This window comes from Gymnoscopelus braueri (genome assembly GCF_963280865.1).
Source record: "Gymnoscopelus braueri genome assembly, chromosome: 2".
NCBI lineage: Eukaryota > Metazoa > Chordata > Actinopteri > Myctophiformes > Myctophidae > Gymnoscopelus > Gymnoscopelus braueri.
The window spans coordinates 31,683,478-31,708,579 of record NC_137604.1 but is presented as its reverse complement, the minus strand read 5'-3'; the positions used below and the strand labels follow the sequence as shown (position 1 = coordinate 31,708,579).

The following is a 25,102-nucleotide window of genomic DNA, read 5'->3' as shown; positions in this document are numbered from 1 at the left end:
AATCAATCAGTCCATTTAGCATGTGCACCGAGTTTATAGGCTGTGCATGATGAATGTATAGTACTATAGTTTTTAGTCTCTTAAAATGTTTTAAGATTTTTTTGGGGGGGCTTTTATGCCTTTTATTGACAGGACAGTAGGCTGACAGGAAATGGGGAGAGAGTTTTATTTCAACATGTACATAGCATTCAGACATTCAACATAATGGAACCGAAGAAAATAAATATGTTTGTTATGGTCATTTTGATTCATAAAAGTCTTATTGTCAGAAATGTTTTTATTTATATTAAAAAAAGGAAACAGTCTATTAAGAGTGTGCTTTGTATCCTGAAATTCAGTCATAGTCTGCTATCACATCACATCACTGCACTGTAACCTTCACTGGTTTGTAAGGCAACTGTTTTCAGTGTAGGCCATAGAAGTGTGTATAACAATAAGTCTAGGAAAGGTTTCATCATGGCATGTTTCTTTCTAGTCCTGTATAGAAGAGTTGTTTTCAACAATATTCGTGAAATGTTAACTGAACTGGAGAAATTGCTTGGCTGCATCAATTAGCTAAAGCTAAATGAAAATGGAACATCAACATGGCCCATGTTTCCTTCAAAGTCTGGCCACAAATGCAGAAACCACCAGACACAGCCACAGTGGTAGGGACAGGGTCAATGCAGGAGGGCCACTGGAGTGAATAATTGAATGGTAACACCTGCCCACATTGCCAACTTTATCAACAGCAATGAGTTCTACTATCTGAGAGCAACAGGAAGCGTTGTATGATGCCTGAATCAAGGGAGCATCCAAGTTGGTGTACTCGAGGTCTCCATTACCCTGGCGCAGCGTAATGCTCTCTGTGCCAGTGCCATTACCATCAGTGAGGTTTGCTGAGAGCTCCCAGTTGAAGGGTTCACATTGAGATACATCCTTAGGGCAGTTTTCGGCCTGTACACTGACAATCTTGCACAATGGCGGTACAAAATCTGTGATCTGGAGAAAGCATCAAAAACAAGTGCAGAAGAGGGAAACGGTTGTGAATCAGCCTACTGTAGGTACAGTACAATATAATACAATGGTCTTAGTTAAAGACAAATTTATACTTCATCAGGTCGGTGTCGATTGCTGATTTTTCTTTTTTTTGATTGAATGATTTTAACAAGCGATGATGTATAAGACAGGCTTAAACATGCAATCTGTAACTTTTATGTCCTAACCGGGATTCAAACCCAGGTCCCCCTGGTGAGAAACCAGAAATGAACCAATTCAAGAGACAATCCCTGTTTGGCTAGGGTCGAGGAATATATTGGACTTTTGAGGTGCATGCAGTACTATATGTCTACCAGCAGGTGTCCTACCCAGCACCAGGATCTAAATTGCTAGGTGTAGGGTGTTGCTAAGTGTAGGGAGGGAGACCACTTCCACCCACTGCAGATGCAATAGTTTTATGGTATTAACATGGTTGGTTAAAATGACATTTATATCATTAAAATAGTTTCCATATTGCAGCTTTGAGTGACCATCTGACCAATGTATTACATGAAAAACCTGCAAATCCAAAATTACACATTTGGTAGCAGTGCCTAGGTACTGTATCTTTTGTAATGGTAAAGACGGGGTTGGTTACCTTGCTAACAACAGAAAGTCTTAGAACGGCATAGTTGGAATCGGCACCGCTGGATGACTTGGCGTCAATGGTTAGAGTTACATCTGTGCCTGATGGTGTGTTTCCAGGTGGTGTAATGGTCAAAGTTGCATTGGCATACTGGCCGGATGTCAAAGTTAGGCTGTCACATAATTGGGGAGTGGGAGTGAACAGGTTAATGGAGGCTGTTATTGTGACATCATTAAATATGAGTGTTGTACAGCAAGAATGCCTGTTGTGTTTGGGGCTTTTTCCTCACCTTGCTGGGACTTTTATTGCAAAGCCTCTGTCATTCTTGGCAGTGATGGTGTATTTGCCACCAGAGCCCTGGGTCATCACACTGAATGGAAGGGAAAATGTTTTCCCTGGCTCCAAACTGCTGTCTACTGCTGCCTGAGGAACAACAAAAAGGATTTGAGGAGAAAAAAAGGCAGGTGAAATAGTGTATTATACAACAGGTAGTTCCGACCAAGCAATCTGATTGGCTGAAATAGCTTTCTAGCCGTGCTTCAAACCAGCATCATAGCACGGGCCTAATCACATTAATAAATCACTCCGCACTGCAGTCCGCACCTGATTAGACCTATATGGGACAGCTGTGCTGTGAAGTCACGCTGTCCCACGGTAGGAAAACAAACAGACAGTACCCACCGCCGCCACCGGAGAACAAACAGCTACGCAAAATGGACTATGTTGTTAATTTTGACTTATTTGGTGGACTTACGGTTGATCAATGGTTAGAAGAGAGCACACTAAATCGCCTAAAATCCTATAATAAAAGGAATAACTGGAAAAAAGTGTGCTTTATTTCAATGGTAACATCCATACTGTTTAAATATCCTCCTGTGTTAAAGTAAAATTACTCCCATTTCGTTAACAGTCCAGTGTATGTTATACTTTATCGTACGAAGGTATCGCACGGCAAAAATAGCCGATCTACAAGTTCACAACGCATCGCCATCTTGGCGTGTTGTGAGCTTGTAGATCAGTTATTTTGGCCACGTAACACGATCGTACGACGGAGCATATAGCCTACTGGAATCAGCTGTGTTGATGAGACGATGACTCAAGAGTGCTGCGCTTCTACAGGGACTATTTTGTCTCAGTCAAATAAACTCTTCTCTTTACAGGGAAACGGATAAGCGAATTTTTTTTATTATGAATTGCCCCACAATATGAATACATTTGGATGTGTTTTGTTGGTAACTGTTGTATAATCGCAATATTACACTCGAGGGTGTGCTTTACCTTACATTATTGTCACTTCTGTGATCGCGGCGGAACGAGGCGAATCACAGGCGTGCCAATAATGACGGTAAAGCACACCCTCTCGTGTAATATTGCTTAAATATACTTTCTTGGGGTGTGGTCACAGCGAACTTTAATTCTGCTTATGAGGGCGGATTCTGCCAATGCTTTTCATTGGGAACAGAGCGTGTTTTTTGCACAAATCCGTAAATGGCAACAAACCGCTCCGTTCCCATTAAAAAGCATGGGTAGAATCCGCCCGCATTGGTAAAATTGCAGTTTGTGTGACCATACTGTACCCTTATACGATTTTCTCGTATAAGGGTACGTATATTCCTTTAAACATATTTTTTGGAGGTATTCTTCCTATGTTGGTTTTGTGAGAATTGTTTGACTCATCCAAATTATTTTTGTAATTAGCTGTATGTACAGTAACTGACCAGTTATGATTTCCAAGCTTGATTGACATAGACAGAGGAAGTGAAGACACTGACCTTGATGGTAACCTTTGAGACGGACATCTGGGTGGTGGACTGCCTCTGGAAGTTTGTTCCGGACACCGAGTCTGTTCCATTCAGCATAACCACAAACTCACCCTCTGGGACACTATCAACTGTAACCAGGATATCTCCATTACCCATGTCAGTTGTTGTGCCACTGCTCATGGCCTCTGCACCAGAGACCATTCCCAAACCAGCGTTATCAATAGACACAGAATCTGGACCCTTTTTACCCAACACCGATAGCAACAGGGTGGCAGGCTGACCTGGATTTGCAGGACAAAGAGGGAAGAAGACAAGACAGAATGAGTAGGAAAATACATTGATGTAGCCATGTGATTATGAATGATCAAATTATTTGCAAATCTTAATGACACATGATTTGATGACTACATAATGGCTTTAGTTCCCCGTAATTTACAGTAAAAGGTTTTCATATAGTTGTAAAAGTGCATGTGACTATTTGTGAGTGTGATATTTTGTGTGACAGTTTAACTGTCTGTATACCTGCTTTTGGACGCCCAGTGATTACTGCATAACCTGGGTGAGGTCCCTGGAAGGCCTCAACAAAGTTATAGATAAAGGTGATGACGCTCTGACCTGGAATGACACACAGAAATGTTAACAACCAGACAATTAATAATGCTTTAATGCTTTTAAAAGTATTGAGCTGAACAAACCATAGATAAATAAAAGGATAGGTGTGAAAATCTGACCTGTCACTTTGAGTGTGTATGGATGGCTGGTGACAATGTAGATCTGCCAGGTTCCTGGCAGCTTGTCAGCATTGAGACGTATTCTCCACAGGTTCCCTACATCTTGAATGGTCCCCAATGTACCACTGGCCTCACTCTGTTTCTGGCTAACACCTGGTAGTGTGACACATAGAAGAGAAGAAGATGAGGCTAGATAAAACACTTTATAAAATGGATATAGCTTAATTATGATAGGCTGAGCTGTACCATGCCCAAAGCCATTGTAAATTATTCTACAAACACATACCAATCACCGCATTTTATCACTGTTACTGTCTGTGCCAAACAAATTGTTTCAAAAATATCCAATGTTTTAGAGAATTTGTATTTACAAAAACAGTTTCTGATTGTCACAGTCTGTGGCTCTGTGTGGGCGTACTGTGGCTCTGACTGTGTGGGCGTAGGCTTTCCTCCCAGCTTCCAGCTTTGGCACACCTGCCTATGGTCACCTCGTCTCCCTCAGTTGACGCACCTGCCGGCCATCAACTCATCAACCCTCACAGTATTTGAACCCTGGTCTTCTCACCACTTATCGCCAGATCATTGCACAACCTCCCATGGTAGTAGCATGACTCTTGCTAGTGAAGTTACTAGTCTGTATTTCATGTTGTGTTACCTAGTATTCCTACTGTTGTGTTACCTGCAACTCAAAGTCTTCTCCTCTTCTTCAGAACCCAGCTCACCTGTTCCACTGCCTGCCTACCTGCCAGGCCTCTGCCTTGCCTGCCGGCCTGATCACTTCCACGCCTACTTCCACCTTGGTTTGAATCTTTTAACCTGACTCTGTGTTTAGTCTCTGCATTTGAGTTCACCAGTTTCCTGGTACCGTGACACTGATAACATTTTAGGTGAGAAATATGCCATGCCATATGCCATAGTGAGTTGCTCACTATAGACATATTTTACATTTACAATACTCACTGTTGGGGACCTTCCATGCATTTGCATAGCAACTTCCTTCTTTGTGCAGGCAGTTGGTGATACATTTTTTCTTATATTGTTACTAAAAACATTTAATTGGGATTTGTCTATTACTTTCAGGTTGCCATATTTGGTAACTATTTATCAAAGCAATAAGCCACACAAGGCTGTGAGTTACAATTATTTTAGAACAGATAAGCTATAGCTGTTCTAAAATCATTCTTGGGGTGTTACACAGAAGCTAGCTGTACAAAAAGAAAACTAGAAAAAGTGCTCCTCGGAGCACTTTTTCCAGGTAGGTTATTGTGGGCCAGCAATGTTTGAAATTCGCCAATATGAAAGATCCGACAGATCTGTTTGGTTTAATGACTATACTGTGAAACATTAGGAGGGGAGAGTGTGTGTGTGTGTGTGTGTGTGCGTGCACAGTTTCACGTCGATCGGGCCAATGGTGCCGTCGATTAGTTGTCCACAGACGGACGGACACACAGACGGACGGACGGACGCACACACACACGGACTGACAGGGAGCAAAACATAGTGTCGACCATGCCTTCGGCCTGGCGGAAACAATAATACAGTACGCATATGGAAACACAGAGCTTAGTCTCAATAAACAGCAGCATAAGGTGTGTAAGACTAATGTTTTCCGATGCAATTCCAATGCAATTTCAGCTCTTGTGTGTGTGTGTGTGTGTGTGTGTGTGTGTGTACAAGCACAAGGTGAATGATCTCCTACATACATTAAAAACATGTTTTCAATTATGTATGTACTTATTGTATTTGTTTGTCTATCTAAACAATTGTTATTAGAAAAAAAAGAAAACGAAACAATGTGTGGGCATAGTGACTGTTACCTTCTGGGTTGGTCAGTGTGAAGCTAATGGCTTTTCCTGTAACGTAGAGAGTGACATTTGTAAGGGACCCGTCCAACACAAAGGGGAAGGTCTCCTTCCCAGCGCTCCTATCTCGCTGAAGAACCGTCACCTGAGAAGAAACGGAAGAGAAATCAATTCCTTCCACTAACCTAAAACTGAATTACTTTATGGCCATTTGGAGCTGCATGTGTTTACCAGGGCAGAGGTTGAAGTGTCAAGAATGATGTCGGTGGCCTGAGGCAACTGGCTCTTAGAAACTTCAATGGCCTGGCCCCCGGAAGCCAGAGCTAGTTCCCTGTAGTCATTGAAAGAAGCGGCTTTAAGTGAACGACGACTCCTCTTGGACCCCGTCATGAAGAAATTCACCTGGTGACAAGATGGAAAGGGAAAGGCTGTAACTGGGCAGATTGGAAAAGAATAGCAAGGATGTCAGCTTGTGACTGAGAAAAGAGAGATATGATCACTAAAATATGTTTCTTTTTTGTTTTGTCCAGAAGTCTAAGTATTTACCGTTGATTTGGTGCTCCTGATGAGGGATACAATGGTATCCTTTAGAGCAATGTCTTTGGCTGTGGCATCAGTGAACACATAGATTTGAGAGGAGGCAGGGGCACCTGTTAAAGCCAACTACGGAAACAGAGAGGTGGGGGATTGACCGAAGTGTTTATCTCCAATATCATTGGTTGATATATCAATATAAATCAATATGCAAATCCTGACTGGAGTGTGTTATGATTTACTGTACCTGGAGTCCTGACAGGCACATCTCAGGGAGATCACCACCTCCACCCGCAGTGAGCTTAGATACTTTGTCTTTCATTACATCACCATCTGGAGTCTTTGTTATGGGTCCAAATTCTACACAAACATGCACACATTTTGACATTGCAGGACCACAAATATATTACTAATTCTACTGAGTAAGCTGTGTCGTTTTAAAATGAGATAACCAGCATTTAAAAAACTACTACTTCTTAATTTAAAATAAGCATAAAATCTGCGGGTTTATTGGGCTGACAATCAGCATGTCGGATCAGCATGTTCAGGTTTCGGTAACAAACATTGACCAGGTTATTGTGTGGGTGAAATAGTCTCACTATCTCAACTAGCAAAAAAAGTTGGGAGATAATATTTCAGAATCTAAGTAATTGTGTACATTTAACAATTTCAGCATTAAATATAATTTTCCATTTTCAAGTAAAAATTGTACTGTATAGATTTAAAGGTTGTATACACTTCTTGGCAGAAATGGTACTGTAGGTCGATGCTGCAAAGGCACTACAATAGATCTTACTTGGGTCATTGAAGGGAACCAGAATATATTCAGAAGGTTCGTCCTGCGTTCCCTTTGTGGTGTCAATGATTTGATTAACAAGTCTCCTGACTTCTGCAATGTCATCAGACATACTGCCTGTGGTGTCGATGACAAAACACACAACAGATGCACGAGCGATGCCTATCGTTCTGTGAAAGACAAAAAGACACATATAAGGGTTGTTGGATTTTCTCTGCTGCAGCAACTGGTGCTGGTTTAGCGTGAACTAAAACTACCCAGGGGTTATATTCCCACTGGGAACACCTCCACTAATAATATAATATCTCATGGTGGTAGTGGATGCTTTCGTATAATAGCATAAACTGAATGTAATTCATGAAGCCCTATTTGTTGACATGTAATTTGCATTTCTTTGTGTAATAATGTTGTACTTAATCCTTTCTCATTGTACCTCAAGAAGTCATTGTCCCCAGCAGCTCCCCGGATGTCTTCCAGCAGCTGGAGGCTGGCACTGGTGGCTAAATTGACAGCAGTTGTGTGGAATGCCACATTGTCTGGACGACGCTCATCCTTGCTAATGCCACCGCGAGGGACCACTGTGCTGGTGAGGTCAGCAGCACCCCCGTGACTACATTTACCTTGCATAGGACAAAAGGTACAGCAAACTTACAGGATAGTATGTATATATATATATATATATATATATATATATATATATATATATAGACAACATAATGTCTAATAATACAGTACGCATATAACATGAATTTCAATAGTTTTCCTTCTCATACCACAAGTATGGTATACCACTACTGTATGTTTCAGAATGTCCGATAATTTGCTCAAACAGATGCATTTGAAAATATATTTTTGACCTCGGAAATACATTTCCACAGTTACTCGAATATTTCTTTGAATGATTTAGAATGATTTTCTGTACATATACCTTTAGGCTTGGCTTCGGAGAAGATCCCCAAGTAGCCTGAGGTGAGTTTCTTCTCTTGTAGAATGTTAGGAAGGATAGGATTGGGGCATGTTCCACTGGCACAGTCACTGCAGGTTGCAGTGTCCTTCTCTACATAACGTAAACACAGATTAATCAGGGAAACGCACAACAAACACCTTTAGATAATGTTACAGTGTGAAAAACTGAGCTTTAAAATTCTTAAAGCCACAAAGATAGAAAATTGCTTTGTGAACAATCCCCCCACTCCTTGCTTCTGGATATTCTCAAAATCTTGTATACAAAAGTCATACATTCAAAAGGAGGGGGGGGGGGGGGGGGGGTTCTTGGGGGTCTACAAAAACGAAATACACACACCTGCCAGGCTTTCCAGAGCGAGGTCTGGGCGGATGAGGTTGAGGTATGGATCTGTGAATCCCAGCTCCACCCAGTTACTATGGCTGTAGAAGTCCTGATAGTGTTCAGTCATGCACACGCACGGTCGCACGCACACGCACGCACGCGCGCACACACACACACACACACACACACACACACACACACACACACACACACACACACACACACACACACACACACACACACACACACACACACACACACACACACACACACACACACACACACACACACACACACACACACACACAGAGTTTCAGTTTTGTGATTATTTGTGAATTTATGATTAATTTAATTTATTCTTCCTCTCCCTATTTCTCTCACCTGTAGGGTATGCAGCACTCTTCCCAGTGTTTCCCTTGCAGCTTGGAAGTTCTGATTGCGGATGTTGGCCTTGATGCTAGCCACACCCTCTGTGATCAGGCCCCGCCCCTCAAGGAAAGCCTCATTGTTGAAGTGGTGGGGAGGACTGAAGTTATGGAAATACATTTTCAGTCGGTTAACTTAAGCCTAGTCAAGCCGGGCAAAATGTTACAAGAACTCACGGTTCTAGCACATTTTAAATTGTGGCAAAACTTATTACAGAGCTGTACTTATCATGATGTCACAGACTATACAGGCATTATTCTATAGCATTCCATGTAAGGTCTACAGCCCATAAATACTTCTATTATGTTACCATTACATTATTTTCTTATACACATAGTTCTCCCACCTGTTGATGAAATCACGGTCCACCAGTCCATTCTGAACGTAGATCTCATTGAGAGCAGAGCGGAACTTGGCAGCTGACACCTCTCCTGTTGCTGTGGGACCTAGACAGGCCTGGACCAGCTCCTCTGCTGAGTTACCCTGAGGTCAAAGGTGAAATATAAGTGATATTACTCTGAAAGTTATGTACAGCCCATTCATATACATTTAAATAAAGTTGAGAGGTATTCACAGTACAGTAAGCTTATTTTTCAGTTGATTACTCTCCAGATGTAAAATATCTAAAAATAGAAGATATTTTGTGTGTGTGTGTGTGTGTGTGTGTGTGTGTGTGTGTGTGTGTGTGTGTGTGTGTGTGTGTGTGTGTGTGTGTGTGTGTGTGTGTGTGTGTGTGTGTGTGTGTGTGTGTGTGTGTGTGTGTGTGTGTGTGTGTGTGTGTGTGTGTGTGTGTGTTCCTACCCACCGTAGGATTGAACTCATGACCAGATAATTCAGCCACTGCCCGACAAGTCTCTTTCACTTTTTGCAAAAGAGCCGTTCCTGTAATGCTGACATGAGTGGATGCGTCGCCTCCAATGGGGGCAAAGGCTATGGCCCCGCCTGATAGGGCCAAGGTAAGCAGGACAACACCCAGCACTGGTGACATCATTAGTCTTAAAGAAAGGTTGTAAATAATTAGTCAGAACAGCTGACGTTTAGTCATGATATAATTAATAACAGATTGCATCAAAACGACAAATGATGGAAAAGTAATTTGCGCTTCACATTATACTCTGGCTGAAATGCCATTCTGATACTGTTTCAATAACTTGGCTTTTGAGGACAGGCGAGACAGTATGTATGCGAGACATATCCTAATCCATCTGAATGAAAAGACCAATATTATGGTCAAAGTGCAAGCTGAAATGAGTCCAAAGCTGTATTGAAAGGTCCCAGAAATCCCACAAAGTGAGCACAGTCCAAGCAAATAATATTGGTACGCAGTTTGTGAGCTACCGTGTGAGTTAAAAATGTTTTAGGTACGAATTATTTATTATACCACTGTAAACATGCATAAATCACATCACCATGATTAAATCATCACAGATTGAATATAAAGCTGATCATTTGTTTTGAAATATTTATCAAAGGAGTCCAAAGTTTCTCCCAAACAATTACAGAAATCTTTGCTCTAAGACTCACATGAATGCTCAGAGTTCAGAATACAAAGAATGAGTAGGTGAAGTAGTTACATACGGTACACAATACATTTAACTGCACCTGGCCCAAGACTCTTACACTATAATCGTGTTGCCATTCTCACATGAATATTAGACTGAAATTTTAAGTTTCTCTAATGTGGTAAAAAACTGCTAATCGAATAAAACTAAGGGAATTAATACCAATTTAAAAAACAAAGCGTTTCACTTATACAGTGATCACAATGTCTTGAATATTTACTCTGTTGAAAGATATAATCCAAAATACTTCCCCCATTCAGTTAGATAGCACAGTGAAACAGGTCTCAAAATCTCTCTTTTTGCACCCAAACAAACACAAACAAAACAAATCAGATCGTGCCAATGTATAAAATTACAAAGCCTGACACAGTTTTTGTTTCTTACTATCGTAATTTCTTACAAAAACTATAATAAACACAAGTGATTCGGATACAGATCCGGATCTTCTTCCTTCTTCAAATAGTAAATTCAACACAAACTTTACATTTTTATTTACTTGTCATTTTTTGCATTCCTTTGTGTGCTAAAAGTCTGACTTTGAGACCTGTTTCCTCAAATGCTTTCTAAATCAGTTGTTCTCACACTTTTTCTTAATTCAAAATGTTTCAACATTTTTCAAACACTATTTTTAAATAGCCAACGTTCAAATCTAAAATGACAGATGCTTTCACGGTTTTAATGGGTTAAGTTAATGGAGAGACTATCTTGGATGATCAATTTCTAATCACAGAGCAACTACTGAACATATCTTGGCAATATTTGTAATATTTGTAGTAACTACACACCCAACCTCTACTGAAAATGTAGCTTTAACCTGGCATTTCTAGAAAAAGAGGAAGAAAGCGGAAGCAATTCAGCCTTCTTGTGTGCAGCAATATTGCTAATTAGAATAATAACTATGGAATAAATCAATAATTAATCAATAATTAATAATACAATTAGTTTTACATGATTAATAAAGGAAGATACATTTTGACTATCTGGGGAGAAACATTTTATGCACATTAAACAATAATGGTTAATAATGGTTATTTCAACTCAATTGATCACCTGGTGAATCAAAGAGAGGTGGTTGCCCACCCCAGCACTATTTTAGAAGTTAAAATCACATAAATAAAGTGTGCCTTTGAAAAACCAAACAAAAAAATCATTATGAATCATAATGCAGTTATCAGATTAAAAAAAGAAAATCTAACAAATACTTACTTATGCTTGATCAATGTGTGTTGTTTAAAAAGCAATTATCCCCATGAAATACAAGAAAAGAAAAATCAACCAAGCTTATGCCAGCAATGACAATGTACAGTACATACCTGTAAGTTACTTGACCGGTATGAGATATGTCCTGTGTCTAAAAATATGTAGCAGATTATATACTATATGTCTTATCTATATGTGGGGCGGGACAATTATATGATTGTCAGGTTCAAGGGGGCTCCCAAGGCAGAGTTTTAGCTTAAATGTACTGTGTGTGTGTGTGTGTGTGTGTGTGTGTGTGTGTGTGTGTGTGTGTGTGTGTGTGTGTGTGTGTGTGTGTGTGTGTGTGTGTGTGTGTGTGTGTGTGTGTGTGTGTGTGTGTGTGTGTGACAAATGAAAATGATTAACTCGTCATGCAATCATCACCTACAGTGTGTTATGAATTGTCAGATCACATAGCATAGAGCATGGATCCCCATGAAATAACTTGACAGAGAGACAGAGAGACAGAGAGACAGACAGAGAGACAGACAGACAGACAGACAGACAGACAGACAGACAGACAGACAGACAGACAGAGAGACAGAGAGACAGAGAGACAGAGAGAGAGACACACACAACTGGTACTCTGACAACTGGTACAATGGTATTGCATAACCGGGTGGGGCATGCATTCCCTATTTGCATCGTTCCTGACTTACATCGTTCCCAAGTAGTAAAAATAAAAGACATGATGCATCTATAAATCTAGTATAAAGAGAGAAAAAATTAGCTAGAGAAATGATGCGAAATAAGGATATTACTAGATGTATATTGTTTCTGATGTTTTTGTTTGTGTTTTCCTTTTCCCTATTTTCTCCTTCATTTTTGTCATGGCAAATTCTCCATGTGTTCTGTGGTTACTGTCACTGCCAACCCCTTGCTGTTGTCCTGGGGAGGGTGAAGACTACCAGAGGAATGCTTTTGAGAAGAAAAACTCCTTCCACTGTTAACCACTTGAACCTCAGCGTCCATATTCTGGGGGGGAACATTAGCCAAAAATAGTAGATCTACCAGCTCACAATGCGTCGCAAAGATCGGCTATTTTTGGCGAAGAGATTTTTAGACTGAAAAAGTGGTCAAGTACAGTTGTAACTCAAGTCCAGTTCTCTAAGGGGTTTAAATGGTTAAAAGGGCATGAAACCATAGGCCCATTTGTTAGTTTGTTTTCCTGTAAAGGTTAACAGATACTATTGACTACAGTCAATACTTCCACAATGACACACCTAATCCAACACACAATTACTAATTAATTGTGCAAGCCCATGCCCGCATGCCAGTGACACATACTGTACACACACGTAGACTGGGGCCAAGGGGCGAACCGGCGACCATCTGATTCTCAGACAGTCTCTCTACCCATTCATTTATGGCAGGCCTTAGCATAATATATGAGTAATATTTGACCAGAAGTATCTCAGACAATTCAAACACACACTCACACACACACACACACACACACACACACACACACACACACACACACACACACACACACACACACACACACACACACACACACACACACACACACACAGGCTCCTCCTGGCTGCCTCTTGAAGTGTCCTTGAGCAAGACCTCTTGCTCCCGATGAGCCAGTTGGTGAGTCACTTTGAAGGGTCAGATAGCCCCAGACCAGAAAGACGCTATGAATGCAGTCCATTTACTATGTGCATACACAGCATACACAGCGTTTATAGGCAGTGAATGTATAATTACTATGTCATCTATTTAATTGTATGTAATGATAATTGCATGTCAATCACGACATGCCATTATGATTAATGGTGCCATATGCCGTTAATGCTGTAACTTGTAAAAAAAATAATATATAAACAACAACTTATAAACATATTTTGGTACTGACCTACTTTTTATTGTGCTTGTAGGATTACAAATTGGTTTCTGCATTATACTGTTTTGTTTATTGTTTTTTCTCTGGAATACGTGCTGTTTTCCAGTACCAAAGAAATATATGTACATACATATAACATTGTTCTTTTATTTTCCAAAATCTCATAAAGTTGTTAATACGGTGTGTGATAACATGTATACATTTGAATTGTTGGACAACTGTTTCACTTGTGTTCATTACAAGAACACGTTTTACTTCAACATGTATACAATAGCATTCATACATTCAACATAATGGGACTGAAGAAGAAAATAAATTTGTTATGATAATTTTGATACACTTGTCTTCACCGTCTAACAGCAATTTATTTATTGATAAATGGGGGGGGGAGTCTATTCGAAGTGTGCTATGTATACTGACATTCAGTCATGTCTGCTATCACATAGACAATCACTGCACTGCAACCTTCACTTGTTTCTGACTGTAAGGCAACTGTTTTCAATGTAGGCCATAGAACAAGTGTGTATAAAATAAGTCTAGGAAAGGTTTCATCATGGTATGTTTCTTAACAGTCTTGTATAGTGGAATAGTTGTTTTCAACAATAATCATAAAATGTTAACTGATAACTGGAGAAATTGCTTGGCTGCATCAATTATCTTATCTTCAAAGTCTGGCCACAAAGGCAGAAACCACCAGACACAGCCACAGTGGTAGGGACAGGGTCAATGCAGGAGGCCCACTGGAGTGAATAATTGAATGGTAACACCTGCCCACATTGCCAACTTTATCAACAGCAATAAATTCTACTATCCGAGAGCAACAGGAAGCGTTGTATGATGCCTGAATCAAGGGAGCATCCAACTTCGTGTACCGGAGGGTTCCATTACCCTGGCGCAGCGTAATGCTCTCTATTCCTGTACCAATACCATCAGTGAGGTTTGCTGAGAGCTCCCAGTTGAAGGGTTCACATCGAGATACATCCTTAGGGCAGTTTTTGGCCTGTACACTGACAATCTTGCACAATGGGCGAATAAAATCTGTGATCTGGAGAAAGTATCAAAAACAAATGCAGGAGAGGGAAACGGTTGTGAATCAGCCTACTGTAGGTGCAGTACATAAATATAATACAGTGGTCTTATATAAAGAGAAATGTACTGTATACTTCATCAGGTCGGTGTCGATAGCTGAAAACCGATTGATTTGATTGAATGATTTTCAACAAGCGATGATGTATAACGTTTATGTCCTAACCCGGTTTCGAACCCAGGTCTCCCTGGTGAGAAACCAGACATACTGTATACCAATCCTCCAAGAGGATATCCCTGCTTAGCCAATATTGCACTTTTGAATATTACATGTCCTATCCAGCAGTAGCGTCTAAATGTCTCAGTGGATGTGTATAGGAGACCACTTCTACCCACTGCAGATGCAATAGTTATGGCATTAACATACTCCACCATACAGGTTGGTTAAAATTACATATTTTTTCATTAAAATAATTTCCATATGGCAGCTTAAGTGACCACTGTCTTGACCAATGTATTACATGAAAAGCATGCAAATCCAAAATTAGACATTTGGTAGTTGGTTGGCCTTAGGTAATGGTACTGTTAAAGAACTTACAACATGTTAAGGTTGGTCATGAACGGGGTTGGTTACCTTGCTAACAACAGAAAGTCTTAGAACAGCATAGTTGGAATCGGCACCGCTGGATGACTTGGCGTCAAAGGTTAGAGTTACATCTGTGCCTGATGTCGTGTTTCCAGGTGGCGTAATGGTCAACGTTACATTGGCATACTGGCCGGATGTCAAAGTTAGTCTGTCACATAATTGGGGAGTGGGAATGAACAGGATAATGGCACAGTATTAAATATGAGAGTGTACAGTAAAATTACATAGACAGTTTCAAAGGTTGAGCCATATCAGTGCTGATGAGAATGCCAGTAGTGTTTTGGTCTTTTTCCTCACCTTGATGGGAATCTCATATCAAAGCCTCTGTTATTCTTGGCATCGATGGTGTATGTGCCACCAGTGCCCTGGGTCATCACACTGAATGGGAGGGAAACGGGTTTCCCTGGTTCCAAACTGCGGTCTACTGCTACCTGAGGAATAACAAAAGAATCTTAGCAAGGGTGTCATTATTCTTCATATGTTTGTGTGAATTGTTTGACTCTACCAAATTCCAGTCTTTAGCTGTGTGTGCAATGTCCAAACCTGATTGACGTAAACAGAGGAAGTGAAGACACTGACCTTGATGGTAACCTTGGAGATGGACATCTGGGTGGTGGACTGCCTCTGGAAGTTTGTTCTAGACACTGAGTCTGTTCCATTCAGCATAATGACAAACTCACCGTCTGGGACACTATCAACTGTAACCAGGATATCTCCATTACCCATGTCAGTTGTTGTTCCACTGCTCATGGCCTCTGCACCAGAGACGACACCCAAACCAATGTTATCAATAGACACAGAATCTGCACCCTTTTTACCCAACACCGATAGCAACAAGGTGGCGGGCTGGCCTGAATTTGCAGGACAAAGAGGGAAGAAGACAAGGCAGAGTGAGTAGAAAATACATTGTGATTATTTGATTGTGTATGATCCCATCATTACAAATCTGAAGGTGCAAGGTTTGATGACTACATGACTTTAGTTCCTCGTATTATACAGTAAATGGGACTATTTGAGAAGGTAATATTTTGTGTGACAGTTTTATTGTCTGTACCTGCTTTTGGACGCCCAGTGATTACTGCATAACTTGGGTGAGGTCCCTGGAAGGCCTCAACAAAGTTATAGATAAAGGTGATGACGCTCTGACCTGGAATGAAACAAAGAAATGTTAACAATTAGACAATCAATAATGGTTTAATAAGTATTGAGCTGAACAAACCAATAGCTAAACTAGAAAAAGTGCTCCTCGGAGCATAGGTCTCCGCCAGGTCAGGTAGGTTATTGTGGGCCAGCAATGTCGCCAATCAGGAGGAAATATGAAAGATCGGACAGATCCATCTTGATCACTTGACTATAGAGATAATGTGTACCGATTTGCGTGATGTTTGGACACACACATTTGTAGGAGTAATATAAAAAATGTGTTTAGCAAAAATAGGCCTCCTGGTGGCTCTATAATCTGAAAGATTTGGGGCAGAGGTTCTGCTCTGGGAATCCAGGGAGTGTGTGTGCACAGTTTTGCTGCGATCGGGCCAACGGTGCCGGAGATTAGCTGCTCGCGGACGGACGGACGGACGGACGGACGGACAGACAGACAGACAGGGTGCAAGACATATCTTGGCCACGCCTTCGGGCTGGAGTCAATAAAAGAAGATGTTGTGTGAAAAAGCAGACACAGGTGAGTAACTGAGTATATCTGACCTGTCACTTTGACTGTGTATGGATGGCTGGTGACAACGTAGATCTGCCAGATTCCTGGCAACTTGTCAGCATTGAGACGTATTCTCCACAGGTTCCCCACAGCTTGAATGGTCCCCAAATTACCAATGGAATTACTCTGTTTCTGGATAACACCTGGTAGTGTGACACATATGTTAAGCTAAAAGAAAGAAAGAAAGAAAGAAAGAAAGAAAGAAAGAAAGGAAGAAAGAAAGAAAGAAAGAAAGAAAGAAAGAATTACCTGCTGGGTTGGTCAGCGTGAAGCTAATAGCTTTTCCGGTTATGTAGAGAGTGACATTTGTGAGAGACCCGTCCAACACAAAGGGGAAGGTCTCCCTCCCAGCACTTCTATCTCGTTGAAAAACCGTCACCTGAGGAGAGACAGAAGAGAAATTAATTTATTCCACTAACCTAACCTTAATTATACTTTATGGCCCTTTGGAGCTGCATGTGTTTACCAGGGCAGAGGTGGAAGTGTCAAGAATGATGTCGGTGGCCTGAGGCAACTCGCTCTTAGAAACTTCAATGGCCTGGCCCCCGGAAGCCAGAGCTAGGTCCCTGTAGTCATTTAAAGAACCGGTAAGTGCACGACGTCGCCTCTTACGGGACCCCGTCATGAAGAAGGACACCTGGTAACGAGGTGGAAAGGGAAAGCATGTAACTGGGCAGATGGGAAAAGCATAGCAAAGATGTCAGCATGTGATTGAGATAAGAGAGAGATATACAGTATTATCACTAAAATACGTTTCTTTCTTTTAAATAATAATGAGGTTTAAACATTAAGTCCAGGGATCAGTAATGTAGTATTTAGCCTACCGTTGATTTGGTGCTCCTGATGAGGGCTACAATGGTATCCTGTAGTGCAATGTCTTTGGCTGTGGCATCAGTGAACAAATAGATTTGAGAGGAGGCAGGGGCACCTGTTAAAGCCAACTACAGAAACAGAAAGGTGGACGATTGACTGATGTGTTACAATATCATTGGTTATATATCCAATGAATCAATATGCAAATCCTGACTGGAGAATGTTTCTCCTGACTGGAGAAAGCTTCTGTACCTGGAGTCCTGACAGGGACATCTCAGGGGCATCACCACCTCCCGCCGCCGGGAGCTTAGATACTTTGTCTTTCATCACATTAGCATCTCGAGTCCTTATCATGGGTCCAAATTCTACACAACACACATTTTTAAAGGAGGAATTTATTATCAAAATGAGTTCACCAATTGAAAAAGTTTACACATACTATTAAAACACATATATATTATAAGCTTCACTATCAAAAGCTTTGTGACCACATTAGTTAGAAATCTTGATTCCTACAAACTAGCGACAGAAATAGTGATATATTTCTGAATATTAAGTAATTGTTGTTTAATATTGAGCATTAAAGGTAGGGTAAGTGATTTTCTTTGGTTAAAATAACTGTTAAATAGCTATCTATATTCTGATACATTGCTATAGAGTGTGTGTTCAGTAACAGGAGTCTCCATGTCTCTCCGGCTCTTTATTTATTTTTTCTCTTAAATTTTTTATCCCGCGATTTTTGTAACCCATATTTTTCACCCGGTGCCAATTTCCTAAGTGATCCTGGGCGCTACACCAGCCCTACACCAGCACTACACCAGTCCCCCACAGTAGGGAGGCCAGGGCCGAGCTCATGCTTCCTTCAGGCATGAGAGCCAACTGACCTTCTTGTCACCTGACAGGGGGGAGTTTCCCTGGTTGGACGTAGCGCGTGGAAGGAACACGTTATTCCAACCAGTTCCCTTCCCCTCCATCAGGCGCCCCGGCTGTCATGGGGGAGGCGGTATAGCGACCAGGATTACTACATGTTTTTGTGAGGGTATTAACTACCCTAGGAGACACGGGGAGAACATGCAAACTCCACACAGAGTAGGCCCTTTCGCCAACCCCACCTAGGGTATGGGCGCTGATGACGCGGAGGAGAAGACACGCCCCCAGCGCCCACAGCGTCCCCGGCGGGAATCGAACACAGGACCTTCTAGCTGTGAGGCGACAGCGCTACCGACTGCGCCACCGTGCCTCCTTTCTCCGGCTCTTTATTAAACAGAAAATGCATTTTCAGGTCAGGATAGCCATTCTATCCAATCAGGATAGAGAACTCAGTCAGCATACAGATTAAATAAGGAAAATTGGAAGCGATGGCACTAATGAGCAGACAAAATTGGAACTGAAACACAACAAAACTAGAAAAAGTGCTCCTCGGAGCACAGGTCTCCGCCAGGTCAGGTAGGTTATTGTGGGCCAGCAATGTTCAGAATTTGCCAGTCAGGATGGAATAAAAAAAAACATCTTGATCACTTGACTATAGAGATAATGTGTACTGATTTGCATGATGTTTGGACAACATTTGTAGGAGTAATATAAAAACGAAAAATCGGCCTCCTGGTGGCGCTATAATAGGGCAATGTTAAAAGGGTGGCGTTTGTTCTTCAACGTAGTGTGAATGTACGTGCAAAGTTCCACCGCAATCGGACGCTGCGTTCATGATTTGCGGCATTTTGTTCAAAACGGGCCACTCCTGCAAACTTTAGATGTCAATGTTAGCCAATCAGGATGGAATATGATCACATGACTAATAGAGATCATGTGTACCGATTTGCGTGACATTTGGATAAAATCTGAAGGCTTAATCTCAAAATATGTATTTTACATAAGTCGGCCTCCTGGTGGCGCTATAAAAGGCTAATGTGAAAAATGCAGGGCAGATGTTTTTCCTTGGCCTCTAGGGAGTATGCGTGCAAAGTTTCACGCAGATCGGTGCAGATACAGTTAAAAACGCAATTTGGCCTTTTATAGCGCCACCATGAGGCTGATTAAAAAATTGGCAAGTGGCATTTCTTCCTCAGCCTAGTGGGAATGTGCGTGTAAAATTTCACGGAAATCGCAAGCTGCGTTCATGATTTGAGGCATTTAGTTCAAAATGGACCAATCCTCCAAACTTTGGAAGCCAACCTTAGCCAATCAGGATGGAATATGGAAAATCAGACAGATCCGTGTTGATCACATGACTATAGAGATACTGTGTAATGATTTGCGTGATGTTTGGATAAAATCTGTAGGAGTAATATCAAAAAATGAATTTTGCACAAATCGGCCTCCTGGTGGCGCTATAAAAGGCCAATCTGAGAAATTTGCCCAGAGGTTCTGAATTGGCATCCAGGGAGTATGTGTGCACAGTTTCGCAGCGGCCGGGCCAACGGTGCCGGAGATTAGCCGCTCGCAGACAGATGGACACACGGACGGACGGACACACGGACGGACGGACGGACGGACGGACGGACGGACGGACGGACGGACGGACGGACGGACGGACGGACAGGGGGTAAAACACAACATACTCTCTCGCCATGCCTTTCGGCCTGGTGGAGACAAAAATGGGGGGGGGAAATTAAGCTGATAAATGGGTAGGCCTACTCTCTTCTGATTGGCTGAACGTTTGTCACCTACCTGAAAATGTAGTTTCTGTTTAATAAAGAGCTGGAGAGACAGGGAGACCCTTGTTACTGAACAAACACTATATAGCAATGATTACTATCAAAATATATACCTTTAACCATTTAACAAAAAACGTTTTGTTTTAACCAAAAAATGTCACTTACCCTACCTTTAAATATTATTGTTACATAATGATGTTCTATTGTTCAGTGCATATTCAGTACATTTGTTTAATGCTTTATAAACTTCTTGACAGAAATGGTACTGTAGGTAGATGCTACAAACTACAAAGGCACAAAAATAGGTCTTACCAGGGTCATTGAAGGGAACCAGAATATATTCAGAAGGTTCATCCTGCGTTCCCTTTGTGCTGTCAATGATTTGATTAATAACTCTCCTGACTTCTGCAATGTCATCAGACATACTGCCTGTGGTGTCGATTACGAAACACACAACAGATGCACGAGCGATGCCAACCAATCTATAAGAGACAGAAAGACATTCAGTAGAAAGGTTACACTGTTGTATTTTCTGTTGCTGGTATAGTGTGGACCTGTACTAATAATATAATATGTCATGGTAGAAAAGCTTTGGAAAAAAGCATTGACTGTCACTGAATGCAATTTATGAAGTCTCTATGTTAGTTTACATTGTAATAGTCATGTCATTTGCATTTCTTTGTGTAATTTTTTTTAACTTAATCCTTTCTCATTGTACCTCAAGAAGTCAATGTCCCCAGCAGCTCCACGGATGTCTTCCAGTAGCTGGAGGCTGGCACTGGTGGCTAAATTGACAGCAGCTGTGTGGAATGCCACATTGTCTGGACGACGCTCATCCTTGTTAATGCCACCGCGAGGGACCACTGTGCTGGTCAGGTCAGCAGCACCCCCGTGACTGCATTTACCTTGCATAGGACAAAAGGTAGATTAGCCATGAAAAAACTGAAATGTTCTTGATTTAAAAATAAATATATATAGTTTTGAGAACATGGGGAACTATGTTTAATAACATAAATACTGTAACATAATACACATGTATTATGAATTTCAATGGTTTGTCTTCCCATACCACCAGCAACACATATTTCTAACACATACTGTATGTCTTGGACATGTAGATATAATGGAAGTCATTGTAACATGATATTTAGTATGATCAATTGGTTATAAGACAAATGCACCTTTCATTGTCATGGGAAGCTGGTATTCTCATATATACTCACCGTGTTTCAGGAATATAATGTTTGGGAAGGTTGGGAAGAAGCCCAATTTAAAGGGAAGGCTTTTGGAAAGATATAGAAGAATGATCGTTTGTAATTTATACCTTTAGGCTTGGCATCAGAGAAGATTCCCATGTAGCCTGAGGTGAGTTTCTTCTCTTGTAGAATGATAGGAAGGATAGGATTGGGGCATGTTCCACTGGCACAGTCACGGCAGGTTGCAGTGTCCTTCTCTGCATACGTCAAACATAAACATGATTCATAGACATAGTGCGTGCCAAAAATCCTGAAGGGGGCATCAACAAGTGTCATTTGGTAGCGGCGGACATCTTTGTGGGGTATAAACAGGTTGACTTAACACATTGATTGCCAAGATCGCATCGATGCGTTCTTTCAAATCCATCGCTTGAATGCCAGCAATTCAAAAGAACGCATTGATGCGTTCTTAACTTCTTTTGAATTTTCATTGTTTAATCTGTGATCGCACGGCTCTGTTTATTTCTCATCAGCACTTTCGTTTTCCACTTACGTCACACTCACCCGGAGCCGGATGTAAAAAAAAAGAATCATTTCCGGGTCACAATGTTTTTCTCCGGTCATTTTCGGCCAGAATAGGGAAAAACACGGTTTTTCACACCGTATAAAAAACGAACGGACAGCTCAACTTCTATTTTCTTTGGTCCGGGTGACTAACAGTCATCGTCGTAGTGTATCACATCGTTTTCAGGCCGATCAGCGGATCAGAGATTGTCGAAAACATAACATCCGGTGAATGACAGGATATGACGTGGGCCTGTTTGGGAGGGGGCGAGCGAGGTGATCAATGTGTGGATTTGCTGCTCTCTACTGGTGGAACTGTCGTATGTGCTTAACACCACAATCAGAGAATTTATTTGAATGAAAAATTACAAAATTAAAAAATTAAAAAACACGCAAATTGCTGGCACAGGGGTTAGTACATTATGAATAAACTCTGGCAGTCAATGTGTTAACATTGCCCCCCACAAGTATGTCTGCAGCTACAGTACTATGCCACGCCCCCCCGTGGTGACGACACGTTGGCACGCACTATTAGACACATTTTACTGCCCATTACAGTAGACTGCCTGGGAATTGTCTGTAATCATCTCATAATTACAGGTGATGTTTCCCTCTTATCTTTCCCCTCTGCTATCACTGTTGTCATAAAAAGTAGGGTGGCTACAAAACCGGAGAGACACACACACACACACACACACACACACACACACACACACACACACACACACACACACACACACACACACACACACACACACACACACACACACACACACACACACACACACACACACACACACACACACACACACACACACACACACACACACACACACACACACACCTGCAAGGCTTTCCAGAGCGAGGTTTGGGCGGATGAGGTTGAAGTATGGATCTGTGAATCCCAGCTCCACCCAGTTACTATGGCTGTAGAAGTCCTGATAGTGTGTTCAGTCAAGTCGAACACGGACGTGCGTGCGCACACACACACACACACACACACACACACACACACACACACACACACACACACATACACACACACACACACACACACACACAGTTTAACTTTTGTTTTCAAAGGACATTTGAACACAGTTTTTAAAAAAACACTGAAAGACAGCAGAAAAAAGAAAGGTCTTCAACTTTCATTTAAAGCTATCAGTATTGTTTATGTCCCGAATAAATGAATGAATAGCTTTATTTCTAAACCAAACGTATCCAAGAGGGAGAAATATGGGCTCATGGGCTTTAAGCAGGGCTACTTAGTTGTCAACAAGTAAAGTGTCCTTTCCCACACCAGGGTCACTCAATGGAAGAGCAGGGAGACCACCTCCAACCACAGTAGATGTGCTATTTATGTACTCAGATTGGATGGATACTGATTGGTTAAATGTTTTATTCATTAAAATAAGTTGTGGACTGCAGCAGATCTGCACCATTCTGGGAGTTTGTTCCAGATATGTGACGCATAAAAACCTGACCGCTGCTTCAGTTCTCTACATTTAGTAGTGTAACATTCCTCTCCCTACATCTCCCTCACCTGCAGGGTATGCAGCACTCTTCCCAGTGTTTCCCTTGCAGCTTGGAAGTTCTGATTTCGGATGTTGGCCTTGATGCTAGCCACACCCTCTGTGATCAGGCCCCGCCCCTCAAGGAAAGCCTCATTGTTGAAGTGGTGGGGAGGACTGAAGTAAAGTTTTGCACAAGCCATGTCAAGCCGTGCTTGTTACAAATGTTACAAGAACTCATTAACACATTTAAAATTGTGGCTTATTAGAGAACGGTACTTGTGCTGTCAGAGATTATACAGGCATTATTCTATCCAACTCTAATATTCTATAGCATTCAATGTAAGGTCTACTGCCCATTACTACTTATGTTCTCCCACCTCCCACCTTATCATGATGTCACAGATTATACAGGCATTATTCTATATATTCTATAGCATTCTATGTAAGGTCTACTGCCCATTACTTATGTTCTCCCACCTGTTGCTGAAATCACGGTCCACCAGTCCATTCTGAACGTAGATCTCATTGAGAGCAGAGCGGAACTTGGCAGCTGACACCTCTCCTGTTGCTTTGGGACCTAGACAGGCCTGGACCAGCTCTTCAGGAGAGTTACCCTGAGGTCAAAGGGGAAAATATAGAGGTTAGCTTTCTAGTACAAATCTATTTAAAGAGTACAAATAATGAGACTAATATTGTGGCACTTTAAATCATTATGGACAATCTCTTTAAAGGAATAGTTCACCCAAAAGATTACTTATTTTCTATCAATTACACACCCCATGAAGCCTTGAAACCATGGAGTTTTATTTTATTTTGACGCATTCCTATGCCAATAATTTCAAGAGTCTACTTTGTGTTTCCTACCAGATACATTAGCATCTTTCCGCCGGTTATTATTAAATCATTGGCTTAGGCTTAGGAATGCAACAAAAACTAAATCAACTCCATGAATTCAATGCCTCATGGGGTATGTAATTGATAGAATATACGTACATTTTTGGGTGATCTACTCCTTTAAGTGTGCCTTGGGACAACCTGATAGAAGTCAAGGAACATTCATGGAAACCTTATGTGACTATGTCCAGCGACGATGCAGTATTTAAACCATTCAATCCGGGAATGCATCAATGTGTCATTTTAGATAACAGATATACAAGCTCATAGTGTAGCACAGAGTGAGCTTTTAGATCTGCATTTATTTACTCTTTGAATATATATATATACATTTTTAAATCAAATCTTTGCTTCTTGGGGTCCCTGGAACAAAATATTTTGAGATGGGGGGGGCTCCGCGGACAAATACATATCATTTTGGGCGTCCTTGACGTGAAAAAAGTTTGAGAACCACTGATATTATAGCAACATAAGTAAAACAATAAAAT

At 41.3% G+C, this 25,102-nt stretch overlaps 2 protein-coding genes across 3 annotated transcripts in view; both read right to left on the bottom strand.

Moving 5' to 3' along the window:
* Nucleotides 1-192: 192 nt before the first annotated feature.
* LOC308097716 (von Willebrand factor A domain-containing protein 7-like) lies at nt 193-10,010 on the bottom strand. The gene is made up of 17 exons (XM_080445689.1): nt 9,749-10,010; nt 9,290-9,426; nt 8,899-9,043; nt 8,533-8,626; nt 8,158-8,286; nt 7,663-7,849; nt 7,230-7,399; nt 6,681-6,793; nt 6,446-6,562; nt 6,131-6,301; nt 5,915-6,044; nt 4,098-4,250; nt 3,889-3,981; nt 3,376-3,647; nt 1,893-2,026; nt 1,616-1,775; nt 193-981 (listed from the first exon to the last, which is right to left on the bottom strand). Exons 1-17 carry the CDS (start codon nt 9,932-9,934, stop codon nt 601-603), a joined length of 2,772 nt encoding a protein of 923 aa, XP_080301815.1. The 5' UTR covers nt 9,935-10,010; the 3' UTR covers nt 193-600.
* Nucleotides 10,011-14,077: 4,067 nt separating this feature from the next.
* The window catches only part of LOC308097700 (von Willebrand factor A domain-containing protein 7-like), a 36,896-nt gene continuing 25,871 nt past the window's right edge, over nt 14,078-25,102 (bottom strand). For both annotated transcript variants that reach the window (XM_080445669.1, XM_080445670.1), the window contains 16 exons: nt 24,198-24,334; nt 23,750-23,894; nt 23,051-23,144; nt 21,771-21,899; nt 21,165-21,351; nt 20,759-20,928; nt 18,045-18,157; nt 17,804-17,920; nt 17,446-17,616; nt 17,229-17,358; nt 16,970-17,122; nt 16,323-16,415; nt 15,848-16,119; nt 15,566-15,699; nt 15,257-15,416; nt 14,078-14,641 (listed from right to left, as the gene is read on the bottom strand). In XM_080445669.1, coding sequence (XP_080301795.1) covers nt 14,261-14,641; nt 15,257-15,416; nt 15,566-15,699; nt 15,848-16,119; nt 16,323-16,415; nt 16,970-17,122; nt 17,229-17,358; nt 17,446-17,616; nt 17,804-17,920; nt 18,045-18,157; nt 20,759-20,928; nt 21,165-21,351; nt 21,771-21,899; nt 23,051-23,144; nt 23,750-23,894; nt 24,198-24,334 — 2,586 coding nt within the window. In that variant the 3' untranslated portion in view covers nt 14,078-14,260. The remainder of the gene's footprint in view (nt 14,642-15,256; nt 15,417-15,565; nt 15,700-15,847; nt 16,120-16,322; nt 16,416-16,969; nt 17,123-17,228; nt 17,359-17,445; nt 17,617-17,803; nt 17,921-18,044; nt 18,158-20,758; nt 20,929-21,164; nt 21,352-21,770; nt 21,900-23,050; nt 23,145-23,749; nt 23,895-24,197; nt 24,335-25,102) is intronic.

What these genes read in the sequence shown, in the direction of transcription:
- LOC308097716 (XM_080445689.1), bottom strand. Translation starts at nt 9,934, where the DNA reads ATGATGTCACCAGTGCTGGGTGTTGTCCTGCTTACCTTGGCCCTATCA. An exon ending in GACCGTGATTTCATCAACAG is followed by an intron (nt 9,044 to 9,289) that starts GTGGGAGAACTA and finishes CCATAACTTCAG; the next exon opens with TCCTCCCCACCACTTCAACA. An exon ending in CGCTCTGGAAAGCCTGGCAG is followed by an intron (nt 8,287 to 8,532) that starts GTGTGTGTATTT and finishes TACGTTATGTAG; the next exon opens with AGAAGGACACTGCAACCTGC.